Source organism: Serinus canaria, chromosome 5, assembly GCF_022539315.1.
Source record: "Serinus canaria isolate serCan28SL12 chromosome 5, serCan2020, whole genome shotgun sequence".
NCBI classification, from domain to species: Eukaryota; Metazoa; Chordata; class Aves; order Passeriformes; family Fringillidae; genus Serinus; species Serinus canaria.
Window position 1 is genome coordinate 46,009,788 of NC_066319.1, and position 11,783 is coordinate 46,021,570.

An 11,783-nucleotide genomic window follows, 5' to 3' on the forward strand; every position below is an offset into this window, starting at 1 on the left:
CTATGTTGCAGAATCAGATACGTGGACCTATCTTTCTTTTTGAATATAGCAGAAAGCAGCTCTTCATTGTGACAGACTAATTAATTTGACTACTGAAAAGGTAGTCAAAAGACTGTCTAAGAATTTTATGCTCTAATAAATTATCTCAAACCTACAGATGGCAGGTCAGTCTGGGAAGACTGAGAAGTAGAGTGTGCAAACTGAAGTATCTCAGGTTGACGTATGAAAAATGAGTCCCTGAGCAGGACTCAAGATCTCCCAAGTAATCTTTCTCTCCAAAGGCAGTAAGTTGTATTTACCACCACAAAGGGCAATCACTGCTTTCAACACTCAACACCAAGAAATATAAAGCAGACAAGCGGGACAAAATCATACTAACAAGCTCAGCTTCAAAGGTATAGTTTTTGTTGGGGGTTTTTTTTGGTGGCTTGCTTGGTTGGTTTTGTTAGCTTTAGTTTTCAAGGGAACAGAGGCAGCAAGGCAAACTTGTCCTCAGGTCTCCACACTAGTATTTTGATAAATAATTATCTAAGCTATGCAGTTATTAAAACACACATATGTAAACCATGAGATTACATAATTGTGACAATTAACAAGACCATCTACTTCACACTAGCACTAACAGATCAGCATAGGCAGAAGGCTCTTTCACCAGCGGAAGGACTTCACTGTTTATCACAAAGGTTTCTACACATTTCTTTTGTTGAAGGATCCCAACCAACCAGCATAGCAAGGTTCCCCAAGAGCTTAGTACACATTATCTCTCCTTGCTTCCAACCACAGATTGTTTCAGTCAGTCCAATAAGACTGTTTCTTCTTACAAACCTCATGTCAGCCCAGACAAAAGTCAGAACCCATCCATTTATTCCGTTAGATATTCAAAGTGTCCACAAGCTGCATGCTGTGTCACAGTAGAAATGGATGCCGCTATGCACCCCTTAAAACAGGTTCATCCTCACAACAAAATTCTGAGATAAAAGCCTGGTAAGATCGTAACACTACACAGCTACTTTGAAGTTTAAAGTTTTAGATTTCTGGGAGATTTTTCTTGACATTTTCTATGTGCAACTAACAACAGGCAAGCTCAAAAGCAAGTCTTTTATTTTGGGCTGCAATTTCACTAGTAGTGAGGTGACCTAACTGACCTTCTGCAGTCAAAAAGAAAGATCTCACTCACTCTCCCATCTCAGTTCCACAAATGGATCTTGTGTAAGGTGCTTTGAAAGTTCTGCCAGCATAGAGTTACCAGTTTTCAAAAAAGGATTTGAAGTACCAAGCTGATTTTCTTGTGGTTTAGTAAGTTTAAGCCATTCAGAATTCTAGGAGCAGAGCTGGAAAAAAACCTACTCTTTCTTTCAGCTGCTAAGCTCCAAGCTTAGCTCATATGGAATCAGGTTTAAACTCTGAACTTGCCTTTTACTAAGAGAAAGGATAAGTAGGCCTCAAATGAAAGAAAACAGGCTCCAGAGCAGATTTAATACACCAAGAAACACTTGGTATTTCTAAACCTCTGAGTGGAGCCCCATATTCAATTTATATTAGAAATTGGTTTGGTAAATATGAACAATCCACCTGCAAATATAAATTTCTGTCTATGCAGCATTTGAAAGCTTTAAAACTAGCACTTTTCCTTCTCCAGCACAGAGAATGTACAGTGCTGCTCTAATGGGACAGATTCATGTTAATTATTTTTATTTCTCTAACCATCTTTTCACAATGACCAGTACAATTTATGCAGCACTAGATTACAATGCAACGCAGAGCAGGAAATGCTGTTCCGCTGACCGGCACATAAGGCGGTTTGCACCAATCTTGCAATTTTATGCCTTCTTGAAGTAGGTTTCATGCCTGATGTGGCACAAAGCCTATTGATAACAAAACTCACCCCTCTGTGCTCTTTTAACTGATTTAAGCCAGCAAAGCAAGCTTACACCAGATCAGCATTTTATGCCATAGAGCTGTGAAATATTCAGCGTCACTTCAGGAGTTTTAAAGCTCAAGTTTATCATAAAACCATGACCTCAGGCTAGTCAGGATTACAGCTAAAACTTAGTCTGCTTAGCATTTTCATGGGTCTTGTCCCATTTTCATGGGTCTTGTCCCTGGAGTTGACCCTCCAGACCCACACTGCCCTTATCAGTTGCTCACTATCAGCTGCTTATACAGTGCACTATGAATATATCAAGAGACAGATACAGGTTAAATTTTTCAAGGAAGGGTATTTTTAGCCCATACTGGTTCTCCCCATTCAGTTCAAAGTAGAATTCTACAAACAGCTGCAGTGACACAGCTACTGGGACTGCCTGTGAACAAAACAACAGTATGTCCATGCCTGTGACAAACTGTTAAAGGTGAAAGACTGAGGAGTGTTTTAATACATTAACTGTACCTGACAGGATTTTAACAAGTCTGAGCTGACCAAGCAGGCAACAAAATACAACCTAGTTCAGCATTTTTAAACCTGTAAAGGCAATTCCCAGCATCCATGAAGCAAGCACAGCAAATAAAGTACAAAGTCTACACAGTTCACATCTCACCCATCTCAAGAGCATTCTTTATGGGGCTCACAATGTATGATTTATATAATTGAAGCAATGTGCAAAATAAAGATGAGAAGCTGCTTTTATGAACACAGAATGCTTTGGAGGAACCCATACCCACCTTCGAAGTAAAAGACAAACAAAGGTTAACACGTAAATAGCTTTAAAGCTATTTCCTTGAATAAAAATACATTTAAAGTTAAAGCATCTGAAATATAAAGAAGAAAAATGCAAGATGATACTAAGTTTCAGATACTATAACCCTCAGGAACCTCAGCTACTTAGTGATTTTCCCAACTGTGTTTTGACTGTCTCTCCCAAAGCAATTTCTGGCACAAAACAGAGTGCAATTTATCTGTATAACTTCACCAAAAAACGCAGAGAAGTAACACATGATCATGTAATGCACAAAAATGATGCAAACTACTTTGCCTATTTCTGGCACAAGAACATAAAATATAATTTGCAATAGAGGCAAAAAAAAATTTAATATATTGCTACACTGTTGGTTGTATAATGTTAAAAGACCCTGCCTTTAAACATGAGGAAAAGAAAAGGACTTTTACCTGTTGTTTCTGGTACGCAGTGTTCGGATTAATTTTGGACTCCAAAAGAAGAGAGCCTAGAAAAAAAAAGTTCCACTTATTTATAAGTGCACTAAAATTTTACCCGCCACAAAAATTTTCTGATCACTCTTTCCTTGACTAACAGTAAGTCTCTTAACACCTAAGAAATACTGTTCACACAGTACAGAATAACGCTCTGAGGACTGAATTTTAAACCTGTCTTATTCTGAGTAACAACTTTTCTACAGAAAATTTTTTAGACATGATAAAGTCTGCAAGTCAGCACACCAAAAGCATCACAACTGATTCCAGAGATTACTTATGGCTGTTTTGTGTGAAAACTCTAATTGTGTGGTATTTTTTCTTAAAGGTTATGTAAAACACTTGCTTTCCTGGGAAGCATATCTAGAAACTAATGCTTAGAGCAGTAACCACTGTGACTGCTAATACCAGAAAACTTTACACAAACTCACAACAATGGTTTCACAGCAGGTTTTACTGAGGTAAGACACAGAACAGTAATTCCACTCTCATGTCTGTGTCTTCCTTCCCTTCCTTTTGCACATTAGCATTCTTGTGTCACATTTAAACAATCTGAAGTGTTGATCTATGCAAAAACAACTTTTAAAACTGATTTTATTCTTGGACAGGTCACTTGCCTCATCCACCTTGCTACTCAGCTGCACTAATGCCAGTGCATGACTTAAATTCAATTATCTACAGAGCTTAATTCAGCTTCCACAAAGAAATACTGATAAATTAACTTGCACTGTCAATCATATAATTAAAATGTAAGGCTACAAGCACCCCTTTAAAGTGGCATTTTGCCATTTACTTACCTGGTTAAATTCAGGCTTTAAGAAATGTCCAAACTTTAAGAAAGTGTTAACTTCTCAGTTTCATCACTATAGTTCCAAGGCAAATGAATTGCTAAAATATGGGCTGCTCTCCAGATGTTCATTCCCTAGCCTGGACTGACATCAGGGGGCTGCCCTGACCCAGGTGCAGCACCTTGCATCTTCTGAGGTTCACAAGGGCCCACTTCTTGGGCCTGGGCAGGTCCATGGGGATGGTATCCTATCCCTTAGGCATGTCAACCACACCACTGCAGCTTGGTGCCACCTGCAAAACTGCTGAAGGTGCACTCCATCCCTCTGTCTGACACTCCTGAAGATGTTAGGCTGGGGGATATGAGGGAAGAGACTGAAGAACCAGATCACAGAACTTCACTTGCTGTAAGAGTGGTGTATCATTAAAGAATTACACAAATATCAGAACATCCTGTTGTCTGATAAGAAAGGTTACTACTTGATGAATTTAGAAGCTTTACCAATGATTTTTATACCACCCAGCTTACTATGTATGTGATCATCAGATACAATTAAGTATTTTTTTCAAATTAATGTACCTGTGAGGGCTGCTTGTTTCCAGTTTCTAAGTCTGTTGTTCTACAAGAGGCAGCCTTCACTAAGGAAGTTGGCTTGAGAAGCTATAACCCCGTCTCAACTGCTCTTGGAGTAAAAGCTGTTTACAAACTCAACACAATTCAATAACAAAATTGAAACAAATACCCCTCAAGGGAAAACAAGACACACAGGAAAAGCTCTCTTGCCTCAAGCCCAAATATACTATTCAGGGGTTTTTTGAGTTCTTCCAGTTTTCTGACACACATCAGCTCTGTTACCAAAGCAGCTTATTTGCTTAAGTGTAAGTGCATAACTAAAGAAAAAACCAATCACAAACCATAGAGCAGGACAGAGAAGAAAAACATCTAAGGTGAGGTTTACAGATGAATCCAATAAATTGCTCATACTTTGGCCATAGTCTCGAGCTTTGAATTTCGGGTTTGCCTAAAGAACATCTAAAACCAGCATTTCCTTTTTATAATCATCAGATACACAGAGTCAGTTGTGCTTTCAAAGTCCCAGCTTCTACTACATGAAGACTTCAAATGTTATTTGTGCTATTAAATTGGCAGACAAACTTCTGGAAAGTCTTTACTGTCTAGAAATATTTAATACCAGCAAGTACAACCTAGAATCTTCTAGGAATCAAAAATAATTGATAATTTCAACATCATATTTTAATGGCTGAACACAGACCAAGAGACATGCAAATCCCAACATTAGAAGAATATCATATATAACTTAAATGTCATGTTTGACAAAACACTATTTTAAAAAATTGAAAACAATTGAATGCAGACACTTCATTTTCTAAGCCAAAAGAGAATGACTTCTTTACTAGACTTATCAAAAAAGAACATTTCTTCTTCTCTACTAAACCTGATGCTTGCAGGAAATCAAGTTTTTTAAGGATTGAATTGCTTCTCACTCCACATGATTCAACTTATTCCTCACCATTTTGGACAATAACTAGAAAAATACTGATCTGGTGATAGAAACATACTGAAAGTTAAATTGTGCTCTATAACTAATAACTGCCCCAAATCTATCCTTCTGGAGAATATGATGCTCCATTTGTGCAATAAGTTCCCCAGAAGGGTTCAACAAGTCAAAAATCAGTGACTAATTCACTAGGTTAGTTCAGTGAGTTTATTTTACATACTAAATTTTACAGCATCAGGCCCCTTTCTGGTGTGAGGCAATGTTACATCTTTGTTACTTGCCTGTGGAAAGCAGGCAGGAGTAACAGCTGTCTGAAACACAGATAATCTTTAGAAAAAGGTTACAGAAATTTACCACAAATAAACTTCCATTCAAAGTCATTATCACTTGTTTGATATGCTTTTGTCACAAGCATTACTTTCTATGTAGGTATTTTTCCATTTGTACTATCCTAGAATATGTTAAGACTATCCAGTGTAAATACACCAACTTAAAAATAAAAATACACCCACAAAATTTCATCTTCATTGACCCAAAGACTCTACTCAAAGTTAGGTAAGAGCTGAAAACTCACCCTAATGCAAGCTATATTTTTAGTAAATGCTCCAAAATTATGCACATCTAGTTATTTTTTAAATTACTGTGAATGAATTTATAAAGGTAAGTGCAAAACACGGGAGCCAAAAATATCTGAAACCACCTATAAAGAAGAAAACTGACTTGCAGAATTCTATTACCTGTCAGTGTAATGCAATACAGCACAGCTGGAGGTTTTGTTAGTAGAAAACAGCATTCTGTGCTGCAGAAGGAATGTGTGTATAGGAAAGACTTGCTCAAAAGAGATTATTGCATACAGATATTCTATGCTATTTTCAATTATATTTAGAGACATCAACTATCCCAATTCAACAGTCTCAAACAGCAAATTTGCAGCTTTGTTTACAAATACACATATGGAAGAGACCAGTTAATCTGGCACATTGCTGCTCTCCCACCAAACTGTTACATGGAGTCTGCCTCAAAAGCAGAAGAAAAAGTGCTGCTCATTAGCCCTCACCAGTATAAACATGTTTACATTTAAATGAAAGTTTCAACTCAAGAGCTGTTTCTTGCAAGATGCACACAGAGGTTTAAGTTCTGCAATCAGTTCTGCTGCAACCCAATCACAGAAACTAACCCTCAGAAACTCAAGAAACAGCTCAAACTGAGGCCCAAGAAAGTGTTCTACAATTCCAAGAGAATATTCCTGAGTCCAAGACATTTCTGGAGAGCCAAACCCAAATATTACGGAAAGGGGAGAACCAAGAGAAAAGAAACGAAAAAAACCCAAGTCATCTTCCCCCATGCTTTTTTTCATTTTGATATAGGAAAAATACTGTGTTGCTTACCTAAAAACAAGCCAATAAAATCAGTCCCTTGAGTTTGAACAAAGTAAAAAAAAAACTTAAGCCAAATTTTGTCCAAGCCTGCCATTTGTACAGGTTTACTGATACCTGCACTACAGAAGCAGCAAGGATAGGTGCTTGCCCTGTGGTAGAAGTCATTAACATAAAGACTTCAGAAGCAGCAAACAACAACTGCTGAATGAAAATCATCAGAGTTCCTAAAAGAGAGCTCACAAATATGGCCTGCAATGGAGAGGTTAACTTTCACTTGTCAAAAAGTTTAGATACAGAACCAGTAAGTTTTAATTAAAGGTTTAAGCTTTCAAATTAACACAAAGTACTTGAACAGAAATGTTCACTTTAGAGGTCACTTCAGTCATCTGGGCTCAGAATGAAAATAAAGTGATCTGAAACCATGCAGTAAAACCCCAAGAAGCACAAAGACATTTTAAAAATAAGGTAAGCCACAGTAGCCTAAAATACCATGTCAGAAATGGGTAAGAAATCAGACTTCTGATTACACACAGACTCACACGGTAGGTGATAATTTGTAAGAAAATATTTCACTCTTGCTCTGCTGCAGTTCAAGTAGAATATATTACAACTAGGAATCACACAGAGAAACTTTTCAGGGTTTTAAATAAAATGTGAATAGCTATTATAGTGTAAAAAAAATTACAATTTCATGCTTCAAAGCATAATGTACCTGATATGAAAGTAGTTTATGGTATTTCTGTTCTAAAATTGATTATTCCAGATTGTCTGCAATGACTCTTAACAGTTTAGTGCCTGGCAACATTAGGCATGCAGCTAGCAACACAACTCACTCATCTACTCTAAATTATTTTCTTTTATGATGGTGTTAAACACCAGCACAAGTTCAAAAACCACCCCTACAGATAAAAACCCCTCTTACTCAGTTCTTTTTCCTCCAATTCCAAATGATAGCTTACGTTGGATGTGGCATACTGATTGTACTTCCCTTATCTGCACACCCTGACTGTGCAATAAAATCTCACGCACTTGTAAAGCAGCCTACTACACCAAGTCACAAAATCCAAAGACTGAACTGTGTGCTAGCCCACATGGTCAGCCAAAGAAACCACTGGCAATTCTGCTGCTGATCTGTGCATAGCGAAAGTGGCCCTTTAACAGGAGTGGGAATTTCCCACACATACAAGGAGCTACTGCTCACTTCCCCAGAACCTCCCCTACTCAGGAAATGGAGTCTTCACCTTCAGGCAGATCCCGAGATTTTCTGTCAGCTTCCTGGAGTAAGTCAGTAAGAATATGCCAGTGTGCACAGGATGAATCTCAGCTCAAAGGCTAGGAAAAGCTGGTTTAGAAATGCAGGAAGGAAGAATTTTCATTGTGGAAAGAGGAGGAGCTGACAAAGAAAGACAATAAAAGAATGCAACGCAAACACGGAGACAAATGGTGTATAGGTCAGCTCTGCTACTCAGTTCATACTATTTGTATGTCTTTGTTAACTGGGAAAAAGTTAAAAATCACTGTCAACTATTTCATTTAGTCAAAAAAGCATGCAAAGAAACACAAATTGCAGAGTATATAAAACACAGGTATGGCATTACCTTTTTCCAAATCATTTGCTCACATGTAAAAATTATTATTTGCCTTCAAATTAGCCCAAAAACAACAGACATGGGGAGTAAACAAAATATAAATCAAATTTTATAAGGTGTCTACACAAGCACGTTAGAAAAACTAGCCTATTAATAGAGTGCACATTTACACAGGACTGATACTACCTACTATATTACGAATTTTAACTGTGTACTATTCAATACTTTGAAATAAAAAGTATGCAGCTTGAGAGAGGTCTAAAGTGTATATCCTACCAAATAAACATCTGTGTATTAGGTGCAATTAGTAAGTTTGAGACAATTCCTGCTTTGATTAGTGTCTTACTATGCAAGATAAAGCAATGACTTAATTTTAGTTTTTAATACCAATTTGTATCTTCCATCTTACAGACGTTCACTTTTTTACAAGTGAGCTGGCAACAACAGTCCAGCTCAGGCTCTGATCAGTCTGAAGCACACATATCCTACTGAAAGTTAATAAATGGATTTTAGTTTGAATGCACTATTTTTTCACAAGGAGGTTAGGAACTGCAGTTCTTTTGATTTCTTATCTAAAAAGAATTAAATAAAAAAAAAAATCAGAAAACTTTTAATATATAGGAGACATAACAGCCCCCAACCGCCAGGACAGTATCTACAACAAAACATACTGTAAAAATTAGCCAAAAAATTTAGAGATAATTTTTTTAATTCCCTTCTCATGTTGAAATTAAACTAAATCTATTTCCATTTGGAACTTTTTCTCTTGCAATATGAAACTGCTCAAGGTTTAAATGCATCTTCCTCACTGTAAAATAAATAAAATTTATCAGGTGTCAATTTAGCCTTTCAAAGTATAATCAAAAAACTACAAGATCTCTCTGGGGGCTTATCAGAAGCTCAATTACCAAAATCCTCTTTAGATGACTGATTCTTCCATATCAGTTTATGATCTTTGCTGTAGGGATTACATATTGTGTGTACAGTTTATCAGAACTTTCCCAAAAAGTAAGGATTAATGATTCTCAAGTTGCTTCTCATCCTACTTCCTATGATAAAAAAGCTTAATAAATAAAATTACAAGGTCTGTTGACAGTCAAAAGCTACAACTAGATCTACAAGTCACTAAATACAGTAGCTATATATCTAATGAAGTAGTAAGTCATGCACTAACAGACTTTAAAAGCAGAATGGTACAAGGCCAATATTGTGAAGTACACATTTTAAAATCTCTGATCACAGCAGTCATGAACTCACTTAACCAACAGCAAGACTAGCCCAAACATGTAGCTACAGGGCTAGATATTACTACTTAACATATACTACTGATGTATGTTGCCAGAAACAGTGAAAGAAGTTGATAATCCATCATTTTAAATTTATTTTCAGGAAGACCTAGAACTGCTGAAGGGCTGAGTACTCCCATTCCATTAAAAAAAAAAAAAAAAGAAAAAGCATCTCCGAAAATGCTGTTCTGTCCATTGTATTGTCTTTACCATAACTGTACTTTGAAAACCGTTGATAGCTGTTAGAACGTCTTACATAATTCTAAAAGCTACCAAAGAAAAGGGCAGGTGGAAACAGAAAGGTGTTAGCCATCCAACGATCTTCTAAAAACAAATACTAAAAACCAACATCTAAGTTTTGAATAACTTTCATGAGGGGATGGCTTCTAGAAAGATCCAGTGATCAGTTTTGAAACCAGAACAGTAGATATCCAAACCCATGCAAGATCTACAGCGAGACTCGAACGCATTTTGCATGCAACACCGTGTATCCAGTAAGTGCCTACTATGCTTGCAATTGATGGCAATCTTCTGCTTCTTTCACTTGGCCTAGCACGAATGAACCCTGGTTAGTGCCTACTTCTTTTAGGAATTATTTGAATTATGCAGCAAAACATTAACGCAACAGACACAAAGCAACACCCAGTTCCTTTGCAGGGTAGGACGACGGAAGACCGTGCCTTCAGCCGTACACACTTACCATCGCTCTCTGCCCTGACTAGCAGGGACATGCCCTTGAGCCTCTCCACGTAGCAAGAGGACACATGCCCTGTGCCTCGATCATCCCACTGGCGGTCCTCATTTAGCGTGTAAACCTTCACCCTCCGCCGGGTGTCCGTCATCCTGCCGCCTGCCACACCGCAGCCACCACTCTGGCCGGCAATCGCTGGAGGAGCAGAAGGTTGGTCGGGGGCCAGGCCCCCCTCAGGGGAGGGGAGCGGGAAAGAAGGCAGCAGCCCCACACGGGCACGCCAAGGAAGCTCTTCTTACTCCTCTTCAGTGCCCCAACGGGATCCTCATTATCGAGGGTAACAGGATTGGGAAAGAGGGAGAAACAAGAGGTGAAGGTGTGAAAAGGGGAGCTGCTCCTTCAGGTACAGTCAGACGCTGCACAAAAGGCGAGTAAGCCTAGGCAGGGAGAGCCGCAGAGAGGAGAGAGGCTCTTTGCAGGGCGAAGGGCAGGCAGGAGAGGCGGTGAAGAAGGGATCCCGGAGGAGAAGGGGATCCACGGTAGTGGAAGCGCCGGCGGACTGCAGCCTGCCCAGCGTGACAGGAGCAAGCGTTCCTGGAAGCCGGAGCCCTGCCGAGGAAAACAGGGGGGAAGCTGGTGAGGCCGGAGGGAATCAGAAGAAGGGAGGCAGGCGGGAGAGGGGCCGCTCGCCCCGGCCTGTAGCCCGGCTCTATTGTGCAGCAGCTGCCCAGGCCCGAAGCCCCTTGCTCGCCGTCCGTCAGCGCTGGGCTCCAAGGAGCCGCCCTCCTTCCCGCCCGGGCTGCCTGGGACCTGCGGACACTGCCCGTTCAGGGACAGGGTGAACGGCCAGCCGAGCTCAGCGCCCCGTCTTCCCCATGGGCTCCGATCGCAGGCGGCGGCTTCACTCCCAGCCTGACTCCGCCGCCATGTTCTTCTTCCTCCTCCTCCTCCTCCTCCCGGTGCTGCGGCGGCTCAGTCCCGACTCCCCAGCGCGCCTTGCGACGTGGCTACGCTTCCAGGCGTTCGGCGGCGCGACCGGCAGAGAAACGCTGTGCCCTGCGGAGGGAGGGGGCGATCGGCAGCGGCTGGTGCGGCCCGGCTCCCTCCGGCCCCGGCTCCGCCTCAGTCACTGCGCGGCCGCCATCTTGGTTTCACCTCTCACTGGAGGCGCGGGGTCTCCCAGCCAGCGGCGGCACGGGCCGCCCGCCGGCATTTAAAGGGCCAGCGGCCCCGCGCGGGGAAGGCGCGTGCGGCCGTGGCCGCGCCGTTACCGCGGGCCCGGGGCAGGCGCCGGCGGACCCCGGCTTTGAGGTTCTCTTGTCCTTCCCCCCCCCCCATCACATCTTGCTGAGCGATCCCAAAATTAAACAGCTTTTGGTTGAAT

General features: G+C 40.6%; 1 protein-coding gene across 4 annotated transcripts in view; it reads right to left on the bottom strand.

Moving 5' to 3' along the window:
* Positions 1-11,540, bottom strand: part of PPP4R3A (protein phosphatase 4 regulatory subunit 3A) — a 41,375-nt gene extending 29,835 nt beyond the window's left edge. For 2 of the 4 annotated variants that reach the window (XM_050974706.1, XM_050974705.1), the window contains exons 1-3: positions 10,409-10,556; positions 3,946-4,339; positions 3,107-3,162 (exon numbers count right to left, since the gene is read on the bottom strand). Coding sequence is in view for 1 of the 4 variants with exons in the window: in XM_009101808.4 (XP_009100056.1) it covers positions 3,107-3,162; positions 10,409-10,550 (198 nt within the window). In the remaining 3 variants the exon portion in view is untranslated. Of the gene's footprint in view, positions 1-3,106; positions 3,163-3,945; positions 4,340-10,408 lie in introns of all 4 variants that reach the window. The other 2 variants (XM_050974704.1, XM_009101808.4) reach the window with 2 other exon arrangements.
* Positions 11,541-11,783: the final 243 nt, after the last annotated feature.